The sequence below is a fragment of the Carcharodon carcharias genome, chromosome 21 (genome assembly GCF_017639515.1).
Source record: "Carcharodon carcharias isolate sCarCar2 chromosome 21, sCarCar2.pri, whole genome shotgun sequence".
NCBI classification, from domain to species: Eukaryota; Metazoa; Chordata; class Chondrichthyes; order Lamniformes; family Lamnidae; genus Carcharodon; species Carcharodon carcharias.
This window is the reverse complement of record NC_054487.1, coordinates 20,668,899-20,681,953: the sequence shown is the minus strand read 5'-3', so window position 1 is coordinate 20,681,953 and position 13,055 is coordinate 20,668,899. Positions and strand designations below refer to the sequence as shown.

Here is a 13,055-nt window from a genome sequence, read left to right as displayed (position 1 = left end):
TTCTTTTATTCATTACTTTAAATCTGTGCCCAGTGGTTTTCAATCCTTTCACCAGTGGGAGCAGTTTCTCCGTATCTACTCTGTCCAGAAACCTCATGATTTTGAAAACCTCAATCAAATATTCTCTCAGCCCTTTTTTTTTTTAAAAAAAATTCACTTACAGGATGAGGTCATTGCTGGCTGGGCCAGCATTTATTGCCCATCCCTAGTTGCCCTTGAGAAGGTGGTGGTGAGCAGCCATCTTGAACAGCTGCAGTCCCTGTGATGTAGGTACACTCACAGTGCTGTTCGGGAGGGAGTTCCAGGATTTTGTCTAAGGAAAACAGTCATAACTTCTCCAATCTATCTTCATAGCTGAATTTCATCATCCCTGGAATCATTCTCATGAATCTTTTTCTGTACTCTTTCCAATACCTTCAAATCCATCCTAAAGGGCAGCACCCAGAACTGGACGCAAACCACCAGTTGAGGTCGGACTAGTATCCTATATGAGTTCAACATAATGTCCCTGCTCTTGAACACTACACCCCTATTGAGAAAGCCCAGGATACTATATGCCTTTATGAACCGCGCTATCAATCTATCCCACCACCTTCAGTGACTTATGCACATATACACAAGTCCCTCTGCTCCTGCTTTAGAATTGTGCCCTTTATTTTATACTGTCCCTCCACATTCTAAGCAAATTGCTCGTTTGGAAAGCTAGTGTAGACATGATAGGCCAAATGGCGGCCTCCTGTGTGATAACAATTTTGTTAGAATAGCATCATTATCTTGTTCTTGCTATTCTGTCTAATGTTCAATTATCCAAGCCCATCCCACATCATGGCATTGAACTCTGAAATGACTCCCAAGTTTCTGGATTCCACTGCCTTGTTCAACCATGTTCTTCCTACAAAAATGAATTACTTCACACTTCTCTGCATTAAGCTTCATCTGCCACCTGTCCACCCATTCAACTAACTTGTCTAAGTCCCTTTGAAGTTCTACACCACCCTCCTCAGAGTTCACAATGCTTCCAAGTTTAATATCATGCACAAAATTTGAAATGTGCCCTGTACGCCATGGTCTTGGTCATTCATATATTTCAGTAAAAACAAGGGTCCTGACCCCTGGAGAACTCCGCCACAAACTTTCCTCCAACTTGAAACACATCCATTAACCTCTACCCTCTTTTTCCTATCACCCAGCCAATTTTGTATCCACATTCTATTGCTCATTTTTCCGAACCCATCCCCACCCGCAGTCCATCCCACATCATGGTATTGAATTCTCTGAAATTACTCCCAAGTTTTCAATCTAGAGAAGTGCGAGGTAATGCATTCGGGAGGTTTAACAAGGCAAGGGAATACACAATAAACGGGAGGATACTGAGAAGTGTAGGGAAATAGAGGGACCTTGGAGTGTATGTACACAGATCCCTGAAGGTATTTCCTTCAGTGGGGAGGTCAGTAAGCAGAGGGGGAAGATGTAAAGTAACTTGCGCAAAGGATTAGAGGGGAGTTGAGGATAATTTTTTTCACCCAGAGGGTGGTGGGAGTCTGCAGCTCACTGCCTGCAAGTGTGGTAGAGGCAGAAACCCTCATTACATTTGAAAAAAGAATACTTGCGTATGCATTTGAACAGTTGTAACCTATGAGGTTGTGGGCTAAGAGCTGGAAATTAGGCTCGATAACTCATTTGCAACCTGCACAGTTATGGTGGGCTGAATGTCCTCATGGTGTGCTGTAAACTTTCTATGTTTCTAAGCAGTCTGCTGAGGATCCCAGTTATATAGCAAGGGTAAAATTAATGAAAAGCAAAGTTCAAAGTGTTGGGTAAATAAGGTTGAATGCACCTATGGTGAGAATAAATACATTCAAGTACACAAGCACTCTCTCCCTCTTCCAGCCAGTACATTGTCAAGAACAATAACTTGTATTTATATAGCATTTTTAAGGTCGCAAAGAGTCCCAAGGCATTTCACTGGAACAGAAGCAATATTTAAAACTGAGCTACCTTAAAATGTGTTACGAAAGATAGCCAAGAAGGTAGGTTTTATGGAGTACCTTAAAGAAGGGAAGAGGGTTAGAAAGGCTGATGGTTTAGGGAGGAAAATAAACAAGGAGGTTAAAAGACAAATGCCAAGAGGGAGTGAAACCCAGAGGGTCAGAAGGTCAGTAAGGGAAATGGCAGAAGGCAGAGGGCGATTCAATCCAATAAGGTGGCAGAGATTCAAACTGCAGGTTGATAATCACAAGTTATCTGATTCAGGTTGTGTGAGGAAGTGTCATTTTATCCCTTAAAAACGCCAGTCTTGCTGCAGTGATGAATCCCTGTATCTTAATGGCACTCGTACTTGTAGAATTGAAGCAGAAGCCTCCAAGCCTAAAATCACCTTATTTCATTAGGCTAAATAACGTAAAACCACAACCCACCAAGATCTTTACCCTTGTGTGCATCTTCTCCTTGCTCATCTTGTTGACCATCAGTGTCCTGGATACCCTGCCCATCAGGTCCTCCCAGCCCAACTCAGTAGCTCCAGTGCAGTGAATCCCGTCACTTTGCAACTATCTTGCTGGATTGTGCCCCAGCAGCAAGAGCCAAGGGTGCTGTCCCCATTTAAATGCCCAACACTGGGGCAAGTGGGATTTGGAAGGAGAGGGCTGCCTTCACATCTTTGGCAGTATTGCTTTGTTAGGAGGGAATCCCCAAGGAGAAGGTTATCTGTGTATATGTCAAGCCCAACCCACTGGGCAGGTACCTCGAGGCTTAAACACAAATATATGCAGTGTGTGTAAATTAAAGGAGTAATCATGAGCAAAATTATAGCTCAAGGCCCAAATCAGGTTGGCACCTGTTTTTTTTTAACCATTTTCCATCTAGAGGGATGCATTGGCAATAGATCAGCAAACTGAATCTAACTGTGTGGGGTACGCTAGGCAGATGAACAAGGCAACACATTTAGTGAGACACATAGCAGTGAACACATTTAATGTGTAAACAGAGGTCACATTTAATGGAGTGCACCAGGTACATGAATAGGGGACACATCTGACAGGACACACCAGGCATAGGAACAAGGGGTAATCACTCGCTGCGTGAAATTCACTGCATTGGCAAGAGCAGCAAAAACAATTACTTTAAATCTGTGCCCTCTTGCTTTCAAGTCGTTTCCCAAGTGGGAACAGTCTTTCCCTATCTACGTTGTCCAGGTCCCTCATGATTTTGAATGTCTACAAATCTCCTCTCAAATCTTCTCTTCTCCAAAGAAGACAGTCCTAACTTCTCAAATCTATCCACTAAACGAGAACCATCCCAGTGAATCTTTACATACTCTTTCCAGTGTTTTCACATCCTTCCTAAAGTGTGGTGCCCAGAACTTGACACAATACTGCAGCTGAGGCTGAACTAGTGTCTTATTCAAGTTCAACATGACTTCCTTGCTCTTCCACTCCCTTATTAATAAAGCCAACTTAAGAAAATTAATAAAAGAAGCAACCTTTAAGAAAGAGTTCTCTGTGGGATTACAGTAGGTGCAGGAAGGTGATGTTAAGGAAATATATTTGTATTATGTCCACAAAGGCCCACAATACAAATTACCTTATGGTTTTCCAGTCTTCATGAACTTAGGACCCCTTGTTGGCCTGCAGTTGTTCCTCAGAATCTCATGTCACTCCCTTCACTGTTTTTACTCACCACAGTCCTCTGTTTGTTGGGCAGGAAGACTCGAACAATGGGTTTCTGAGGAGATTTGGGGTTGGCTCTCGAACTGTCACTTGGGTGCTGTAACAGGCTTGGAGAGTTCTGAGTGACAGAAAGGTGGGTGCAGGGCTCCATCAGTTCCGTCAAGGTGGGATTAGTGTTTGGGAACTCCATGCCATTCCCCATGGACTCTAGCAATTGCTGTTCACGTTGTTGCAGAGCATCCAGCTTGCTTGTGTACTCTTCATAAGCCTGGAAAAGAATTCAGAATGCAAGCTTCTTACCAATTGAAGAGTGGTTGGCACTTTTGGCATGTTCATATATCCATTTTTATTAATAGTCCAGCAAAGCTAAGCTGAAATGAATCATTTAAGCACACATTCAACTAAACTTCAGTCGACATATACTGCTTGTAAAGCATTACTTTAAAGACCTTAACCCATCACATTAAACCTGTGCAAATTGTTCTAAAACACAGGTTCATTACTATTTAACCAGGGAGCTAGTTAACAGCTATAGAATCAGAGTGCAGCAGGAGACCATTCAATACATTGTGCCTTTGAAAGAGCTATTCAATTAGTCCCACCTCCCTGCTCTTTACCCATGGCCCTGCAAATGTTTCCCCTTTAATTATTTAACCAATTCTCTTATGAAAGTGATGCACGTTTCAATCACCTGTTCAGGTTTTGTATTGCAGATCATAACTCTGCATAAAACAAAAATCTCCACGTCTTCACTTTGGTGCCCCTGCTTTTAACTTTGCATCTGTGGCCTCTGGTTACTGACTCTCCTGCCAGTGCCAACAATTTCTCCTCATTTACTCAAACCACTAAATTTTGAACATTGCGATCAAATCTCCTCATGATTTTCTCCCTTTTAAAGGAGAATAATCCAAACTTCTCTAGTCTCTCCACACAACTGAAGTCCCTCACAGTAAACTTCTCAGGTTGTGATGCAATGACAATTGCAACATGCATGTACTCTCTAATGGTACTGGAATATTACCAAACCTCTGAATTAGCTTAACACAGCAGTTCGAGGCTACGACAAGTTCCTCTAGATCCTCTGGGCTGTGAGGATGAGGGAGATACATGAATGTGAAAAAAAAAATGACCAGCAGTGGATCGTTGGAGAAAGTACATGTGGTGCGAGAGGGCAGGACTAAACGTGGTTGCAATACCCCGCCATGATCAAATTGCCCACCAACATTTGCAGGGCAACCAGACAGAATCAGAGCTATGGAACAGGGAGGAAATAGGGGAAATCTGAGTTAAAAAAGCTTCAACATTTTTTGAAATCAGACCTGCAAACCACTGTATTATAAATACCATGAATTGCAAATTAAATGTATAGGGTTAAAGCATCCTGCCCACCCACAACTTCAAATCTCTATCTCCCCCACCAGATTAATGATATTCTTTGTAGGATGATTTTATATTTTTAAAAAAGTGAGCATAACTTTGACTTTAGGTGACACTGTAAAATGGGCTACAGTGATTCAGGTGCCAGTCCTGATTTTCATTCCGATTAACTTTGGTTCATTCAGGCTCAATCTTGTTCCGATAGAGTACAAGCTGTGTTTGGCTTGGCCTAAATAGCCAAGTGGTTATGGTACTGGGTTTGTAACCCCAAGATCAGGAGTTCAAATCTCACAATGGCAAACGATGAAACAATGTAACTTCATCTGGAACAGATGGAAACGGGTTTGTACTCGAAAGAGTTACAAGCTGTGTTTGATTTGTCTCAGGTCGACAGTCTCATGGGAGCAGCGGGGCAGGATGGTCTGGGGGGGCAGGGGGGGGAATCTTCTAAGACCACAGGTTAGTGCAGAGAGCTTTACCTGGATCTAATCTGTGCTACAGGAATAGCCCGGGACTCGCAACAAGTGACAAACTGAGATAAAGAGTGTTCTGATATGCACGTGTCTGACTTCAACTGGCATAAAATCCCTCCAAACCCACATAAAATAGACAGAGATTTGTCAGGATCATGAATGCTCTAACTGCAAAGATGGTGGAAGCTGATTCCATAATATTAAAAGGAAATTGGGCAGGCACTTGATGAGGAGCTTGTGGACAAAATGCAGGGATGCAGGTCAAAGCACATTTGCTCTTTCAAAGTGCAAGCACAGGCACAATGGGCTGAATAGCCTCCTTCTCTGATTTGACATTATAAAGCAACATTAAGTGCCTCTTGACCCATAGTAATCTTCTGTGAAATGAGTAGGGCAGTCTCAATCCAGTACCCAATGGATAGGCTCATTGAAAAAAATTGAATGCAATTTAGCCCAAATTGGCAAATGGGTGAATATTATGGGGGCAGGGTAGACAAGGTTCAGTCTGCACTGAGTCATTTTGTACCTGACCTGGAACTGGTCAAAACTGACATTGGATGATTGAAATAGAAAGTGCTCAATTTCCCAGTAAAAATAACCCACATCTTCTCAGGCACAGAAAAAGTTAGATCATTTAGAATAAAAAAAGGCTCTAACATTCAAAGGAATTCCGATGAATGCAGCAAATTCACCGCATAAGCACCTGTTTACAAGTGAGAAATAAAAATACAAAATACTGGAAATACTCAACAGATCTGACAGCAACTGTGGAGAGAGAAACAATGTCATGGGGTTTTCCACAGCTGTGTGTTGCAGTACAAGGGGAGCCCTTTAGAACCAGTCCCACTGTGAGCTGGAATTGAGCAGCTGAGATAGGAATATGAAAGGGGCTGTTGGAAGACAGGATGGAAGTGGAAGAAACTGGAGGTGCATGGTGCAAGTGTTCACACCGCCAGTGGAAGAAAGCATCAGGACAAAGAGAAAGAGCTCCTCCTCCTCTGCCAGCTGCAGATAGTGTGATTACAGCAGAACTCAAAGAGAACAGTGCATTTCAATCTACTGCAAGCAATGAACGTTAAAGCTGTCACGACTGGATGGCCTTCACCCTTTGTAAGTAATTGGCTTGAAGTTTGTACTGTGACCCCTTAGCCACACCTTAGTTGCACAGGCTGGAGGAGGAGCACTGAACACAGGTGGCCATTCAGTCCATTGAGCCTGCTCTGCCATTCAGTTAGATCATAGCTGATCTGTATCTTAACCCCCATTTCCCTATCTTAATGTCCTTATCTAATTAAAATCTATCAATATCAGTTCTGACATTTTCAACTGACCACTATCCTTTGTATGAGCAAGTACTTCCTGACCTCATCCCTTTAACAGCCTAGCACTAATCTTAAGGTTAGGTCCTCTCTTTTTTTGTCTTTCACAGAATGTGGGCATCACTGGCTGGGCCAGCATTTATTGCCTTTTCCTAATTACCCTTGTGAAGATGGTGGCGAGCTGCCTAGCGACAGTGAAGGAACAGCGATATATTTCCAAGTCAGGGTAGTGAGTGACTTAGAGGGGAACTTCCAGGTGGTGGTGTTCCCATGCACCTGTCACCCTTGTCCTTCTAGATGGCAGAGGTCACGGGTTTTGAAGATGCTGTTGAAGGAGCCTTGGTGAGTTGCTGCAGCACATCTTGTAGATGGTGCACACAGCTGTCACTGTGCATTGGTGGTGGAGGGACTGAATGGTTAAAGTGGTGGATGGGGTGCTTATCAAGCAGACTGCTTTATCCTGGATGGTACTGAGCTTGAGCGGTGCTGGAGCTGCACTCATCCAGGTAAGTGAAGCATATTCCATCACACTCCTGACCTGTGCCTTGTAGATGGTGGATAGGCTTTGGGGAATCAGGTGAGTTACTCTTCACAGAATTCCCAGCCTCTGACTAGCTCTTGTTACATTCTGCCACCAGAAGAAATGATTTCTCTCTATCTCCCTATCATCTCCTTCGATAATCTTATACACCTCAATCTGATCATCCCTTAATCTACCATACTCAAGGGGGTATGTAACCTGCCTTCATCATTTCACCCATTTAAGCACCAGTATCAGATTCTGGTGAATCTATGCTGCTTCCACTCCAAGGCTAACATATCCTCCCTGAGTTGTGGTGGTCAGAGCTGAACGCAGTACTCTGGATTTACAACAGATAAACAAGTTCCACCCCTTTGTGTTCCAGCCCCCTTGTGATAAAGAGGTGGACAACTTACTGGTGAGCAGCCATGTGTAGAATGGAACATCAACTCTCACCTCACTGCATTGAGTTACATTCAGTCTGAAGCACAGAAACAGACCCTTCAGCCCAACTGGGATACAATCGGTGTTTACACTCCAACCGAGCTTCCTCCCACACCTCTTCATCTAACGCTATCAGTGTCTACCTGTTCCTTTCTCCCTCATGTAGCTATCCAGCTTCCCAATAAATCCAATAATACTATCTGCCCCAACCACTCCCTTTGGTAAACAAGTTACCCCTGAATTCCCTATTGGATTTATTAATGACTATCTTGTATTTATGACTCCTTGTTTTAGTCTCCCCCAGAAGTGGAAACATTTTCTCCATGTCTACCCTATCTAATCCTCCATCAGATCACCATTCTGTCTTCTCAAGAAAAGAGTCTCAACCTATTCAACCTTTCCCAATAGGTGTAACCTCTCAGTTCTGATACCACCTTTGTGCATCTTTTTTGCACTTTCTGCAATGCCTCTATGTCCTTTAATAATATGGAGATCGGAGTTGTGCACAGTACTAATTGTGGTGTTTATAAGCTTAACATAACTCCTCTGCTTTAAAATTTATCCCTCTGGAAATTAAGATTGGCTTTTCTTTTTTAAGAAAAGGACTTATTAAGTGAGTGATTTTTTAAATGTTATCATATAAGAAGCAACAAGGTAATCTGTTGACCTTACTTTATCTCTGACAGTGTGGGAGTTAGTACAAGAAAGTAATGCTCTGCTACTTACAAACAAGCGTGCTGATCCCACACTGCACACAGAGTCAACAGGCATATACACACACACACACACACTTGCAGAAACTTGGCACACAATCAATCTGCAAAGGATATTATAATTCCCTCGCATATCAAAAGAAAAATCTTATGCCACTGTACTTCTATTGGTCAAGGTCAGGTCATTGCCTTTCTCCTTTGGTGAGAATCTTGAGTCTTTAAACACCATGATGAGCAAAAAATCCCAACAAGCAATCAGAGTCTGGGAACAATGCTCTGGTTCTGCAACCGAAAAAAACACCAAGGCACAGCCAGCAGGAAACCTCCTTCCTGACATTTGTTCTCCACTCCCAGATTGTTATTGGCCAACAGGTCTGCCGTCAGCACTAGCCCTCGGGTAGACAAAGCCCATTAGAAAAAGATGAAGGAATTGGGGTGGGAGGGGCAGATTAAAGATCAGGTAAGTCGATCAAGTGGGTCTTCATGGAGATTTTTGCAGACGGAAATGAAGTTTTGGAAGACAGGTTGGTGGGCGGTAGGGATGTAATGCCTGGATAACTGATGGTGAAGCAAAGAGAATGGGGGAAACACCAATCCAGGGGTAGAAGAATAGAGTGCAGGGATTGGCACATCCAGCTAGAGAGATACATCAGTGTGGTGAGACCATGAAAGAGTTTCAAAACAAGCACCAGAATTCTGAATTCGTTCACTGGGGCACAGGAGACCAATGGAGCTGGGTGAGAACAAAGGTAATAAGCGTGCAGAGAGGAACTCGCAGGCCACAGTCCCACGTCAGCTGGAGAACTCGCAGGCCACAGTCCCACGTCAGCTGGAATAAAAAACGTTCTGGAAATGGAAGAAGCCAACTAAGAAATCTCAGCCAAGATTGAATGCATAGGCACCTGAGTAAAAGAGCAGAGTATTGGCTGGCACCAAACCCTGAGGAAAAGTTATCACTTTCAAGTGAGGAAAGAATAAAAAGGGGGAAATCGGATGAGATAAAAAAGGCACCTCCACCACCTGAAATGCTAAATTTAAAATTTAATAAACCACAGGAGAAAAAAACCTGCACCCAACCAACCCTCAAAGGCAAACAAAGAACTTTCGCAACCTGATTTTTGTAGTCTCAGACTTATTATTTAATTGTTCATGGGATGTTGGCATTGCTGGCAAGGCCCACATTTATTGCTCATTTCTAATTGCCTTTGAGAAGGTTGAGCCGCCTTCTTAAACCGCTGCAGTCTATGTGGTGTAGGTACACCCACAGTGCTGATAGGGAGGGAGTTCCAGCATTTTGACCCAGCGACAGTGAAGGAACAGTGATATATTTCCAAATCAGGATGGTTGCAGCTTAGAGGCAGGTTTTCAGGTGGCGGTGTTCCCATGGGTCTGCTGCCCTTGTCCTTCTAGATGATACAGGTTGCATGTTTGAAAAGTGCTGCTGAACGAGCCTTGGCGAACTGCTGCAATGCAACTGCTACTATGCATCAGTGGTTGACGGAATGAATGTTTAACTGGTGAATAGGGTGCCAAGTTAGCTGCTTTGTCCTGGATGAAGCGCTGTTGGAGCTGCACTCATCCAGGCAAGTGGAAGGTATTCTATTACACTCTTAACTTGTACCTTGTAGATGGAAAGGCACAGGGAAGTGAGGTGGTGAGTTACCCACCAAGGCATTCCCAGTCTCTGGCCTTCTCTTGTAGCCATAGTATTTAAAAGGTTGGTCCAGTTTTGTTTCTGGTCAATGATAACCATCAGAATGTTGATAGTGGGAGATTCAGCAACAGTAATGCCACTGACTGTCAAGGAGAGAAGGTTACTCTCTCTCTTGCTGGTGTAAGTCATTGCCTGACACTTGTGTGGCCCAAATGTTACTTTTCCACTCTTCAGCCGAAGCTTGAAGATTGTCTGGATCTTGCAGCATGTGGGCAAGGCCTGCTTCAGTATCTGAAGCGTCATGAATGGTGCTGAACATTGTGTGATCATCAGTGAACATCCCCACTTTTGACCTTATGATGGAGGGAAGGTCATTGACGAAGCAGCTGAAGATGTTTGGGCCTCAGACACCAACCTGAGGAATTCAACAACTTAAATTTATATAGCAATTTAACATAATGGAACTTCCCTAGGTGCTGCACAGGAGCCTTATAAAATAAAATATGACACTAAGCCACATAAGCAGACATTAGGTCAGACAACCTAAAGCTTGATCAAGTGGTAGGTTTTAAGAAGTGTCTTAAAAGGAGGAAAGCGAGATACAGAGGCAGAGAGATTTGGAAGGAAATTCCAGAGCTTGGGGCTTAGGCAACTGAAGGCACGGCTGCCTATGATGCAGCAATTATGATTGGGAATGCACATGACAGCAGAATTAGAGGAACACAGATATCTCAGTGGGTTTTGCAGTTGGTGAAACGTACAGACATAGGGAGGGACAAGACCAGAAAGGGATTTGGAAACAGGACGAGAATTTTAAAATCAAGACGTTACTTGACAAGGAGCCAATGTAGTTCAGCAAGCACAGGGATGATAGGGTAACAGGACTTCACACAATCAGAGAACTATTACAGCACAGAAGGAGGCCATTTTGCCCATTGTGTCTGCACCTGCTCTCCAAATTGGCAATTCATGCAGTGCCACCACCAACCCCCCCCCCCCCAGCCCCCCCCCCAGCCCCCCCCCCCCCCCCCCCCCCCCCCCCCCCCCCCCCCCCCCCCCCCCAGCCCCCCCCCCCCCCCCCCCCCCCCCCCCCCCCCCCGCCTTTACAAATTCAACATAACCTCCTGGATTTTGTATTCTATTGCTCTCTACAAAGCTAAGGCTACTGTATGCTTTATTAACTGCTTTCTCAACCTGCCCTGCCATCTTCGATGATTTATGCACACATACACCCAGGTCCCACTGCTCCTGCATACCCTTTAGAATTGTGCCCTTTATTTTAGATTGACTTGGTGCGAGTGGAGTTTTGGATGATCTCAAGTTTATAGAGGGTAGAAGGAGTGTGTTGGAATAGCAGAGTCTAGAAATAGCAAAGGCAGGGATGAGGGTTTGAGTAGCAGGTGAGCTAAGACAGGGACTAAATCGAACAATATTATGGAGATGGGAATAGGCTGTTTTAGTGATGGCCCGAATATGAAGTCGGTAGCTCAACTTGGGATCAAATGTGACACCAAGGTTACAAACCAACTGCTTATTCTCTTAACCTGCCAGGTGACGGATGGAGTTGGTAACTAGGAAATGGAGATTGGAGCGGGGATCAAAAACAATGGCTTCAGCCTGCCCAATTGCAGCAAAGTCCTGGGGCTCAGATAATTGGCATCTAATGATCACAACCAGCTTCACCCTAGCCATTGGCTAGAGTCTTCCCCAATTCTAACTGACTTCAATTTTACGAGGGCTCACCTCTGTAATTCAGCTCCTTTGTCCATGTTTTGGGTAAGGCTGCAATGAGGCTGGGAGCCGAGTGCTCGGTGGAATTCAAACTGAGCATGAATGAGCATGAATGAGCAGACTATTGGTGAATAAATGTCACTAAATAGAACTTTCAACAAAACCTTTCATCACTTTGCTGATGATTGAAACCAGGAAGCAATAGTGTGGGGAACAAGTTCATGGAAAGCATTCAAGATAGTTTTCTAAATCAGAATATCAAGGAACCAACAAGGGAACAGGCTATTTTAAGAACTATGTGGTAAAAGAGCATCTGGGGAACAATGATCATAACATATTGAGTTTAAAAGTAATTTTTTCTTAAATCTGAAGCCAGGATCTTAATTCGGAACAAAACAAACCTGGTGAGTTGGCTAAGGTAGAATCCGAAACTAAATTAAAAGATATGCCAGTGGATGAAAAACATTTTTTAAAAATTAAAGAACTGATTCATAATTTGCAGTAACTACACAGAGTCATTGCGGCAACTAGGGATGGGCAATAAATGCTGGCCCAGCCTGCGAAACCCACATCCCAAGAATGAATGTTAAAAAAAAACGGCCACTCAGCCCATCGAGTCAATGCCAGCTTTATGTCAAGCAATTCAGTCAATCACATTCCCAAATTTATTCCCATAGCCCTGCAAGCTTCTTTCATTCAAGTGCTCATCCAATTTCTTTCTGAAAATCATTGATCATCTCTGCTTTCACCACCCATGTACACAGCAAGCTCCAGGTCATTAGCATTCACTGAGTAAAAAAGTTCTTCCTCACAGTCTCAGTGATAAAATCAGTACATTAGTGACAGAGGATTTTGGATTGGAAGATCAAGATGCAGAGTCAGTTTGAGTGCAGCAAAGAAACAGCAAGGGGCAGCAAACATGGGTGGGAGTTGTATATAGATCACCAAACAGTAGTGGTAATGTAGGGCATTGTATAAATCAGGAACTTAGAGGCGCATATAAGCAAGGGTGATACAGTAAGCACGGGGAACTTCAATCTACATATACACTGGGTAAATCTAATCAGCATCAATGCTGTAGTGGATGAATTCCTGGAACATACAGGAGATGATTTTCTATAACAGTATGTTGAGGAACCAACTAGAGAATCAGCTA

The 13,055-nt window shown here is 43.6% G+C and overlaps 1 protein-coding gene across 3 annotated transcripts in view; it reads right to left on the bottom strand.

Annotated features, from left to right (window-relative positions):
* Positions 1-13,055, bottom strand: part of braf (B-Raf proto-oncogene, serine/threonine kinase) — a 143,777-nt gene that overhangs the window by 78,438 nt on the left and 52,284 nt on the right. For all 3 annotated transcript variants that reach the window (XM_041215781.1, XM_041215778.1, XM_041215779.1), the window contains exon 3: positions 3,679-3,936. In XM_041215781.1, coding sequence (XP_041071715.1) covers positions 3,679-3,936 — 258 coding nt within the window. The remainder of the gene's footprint in view (positions 1-3,678; positions 3,937-13,055) is intronic.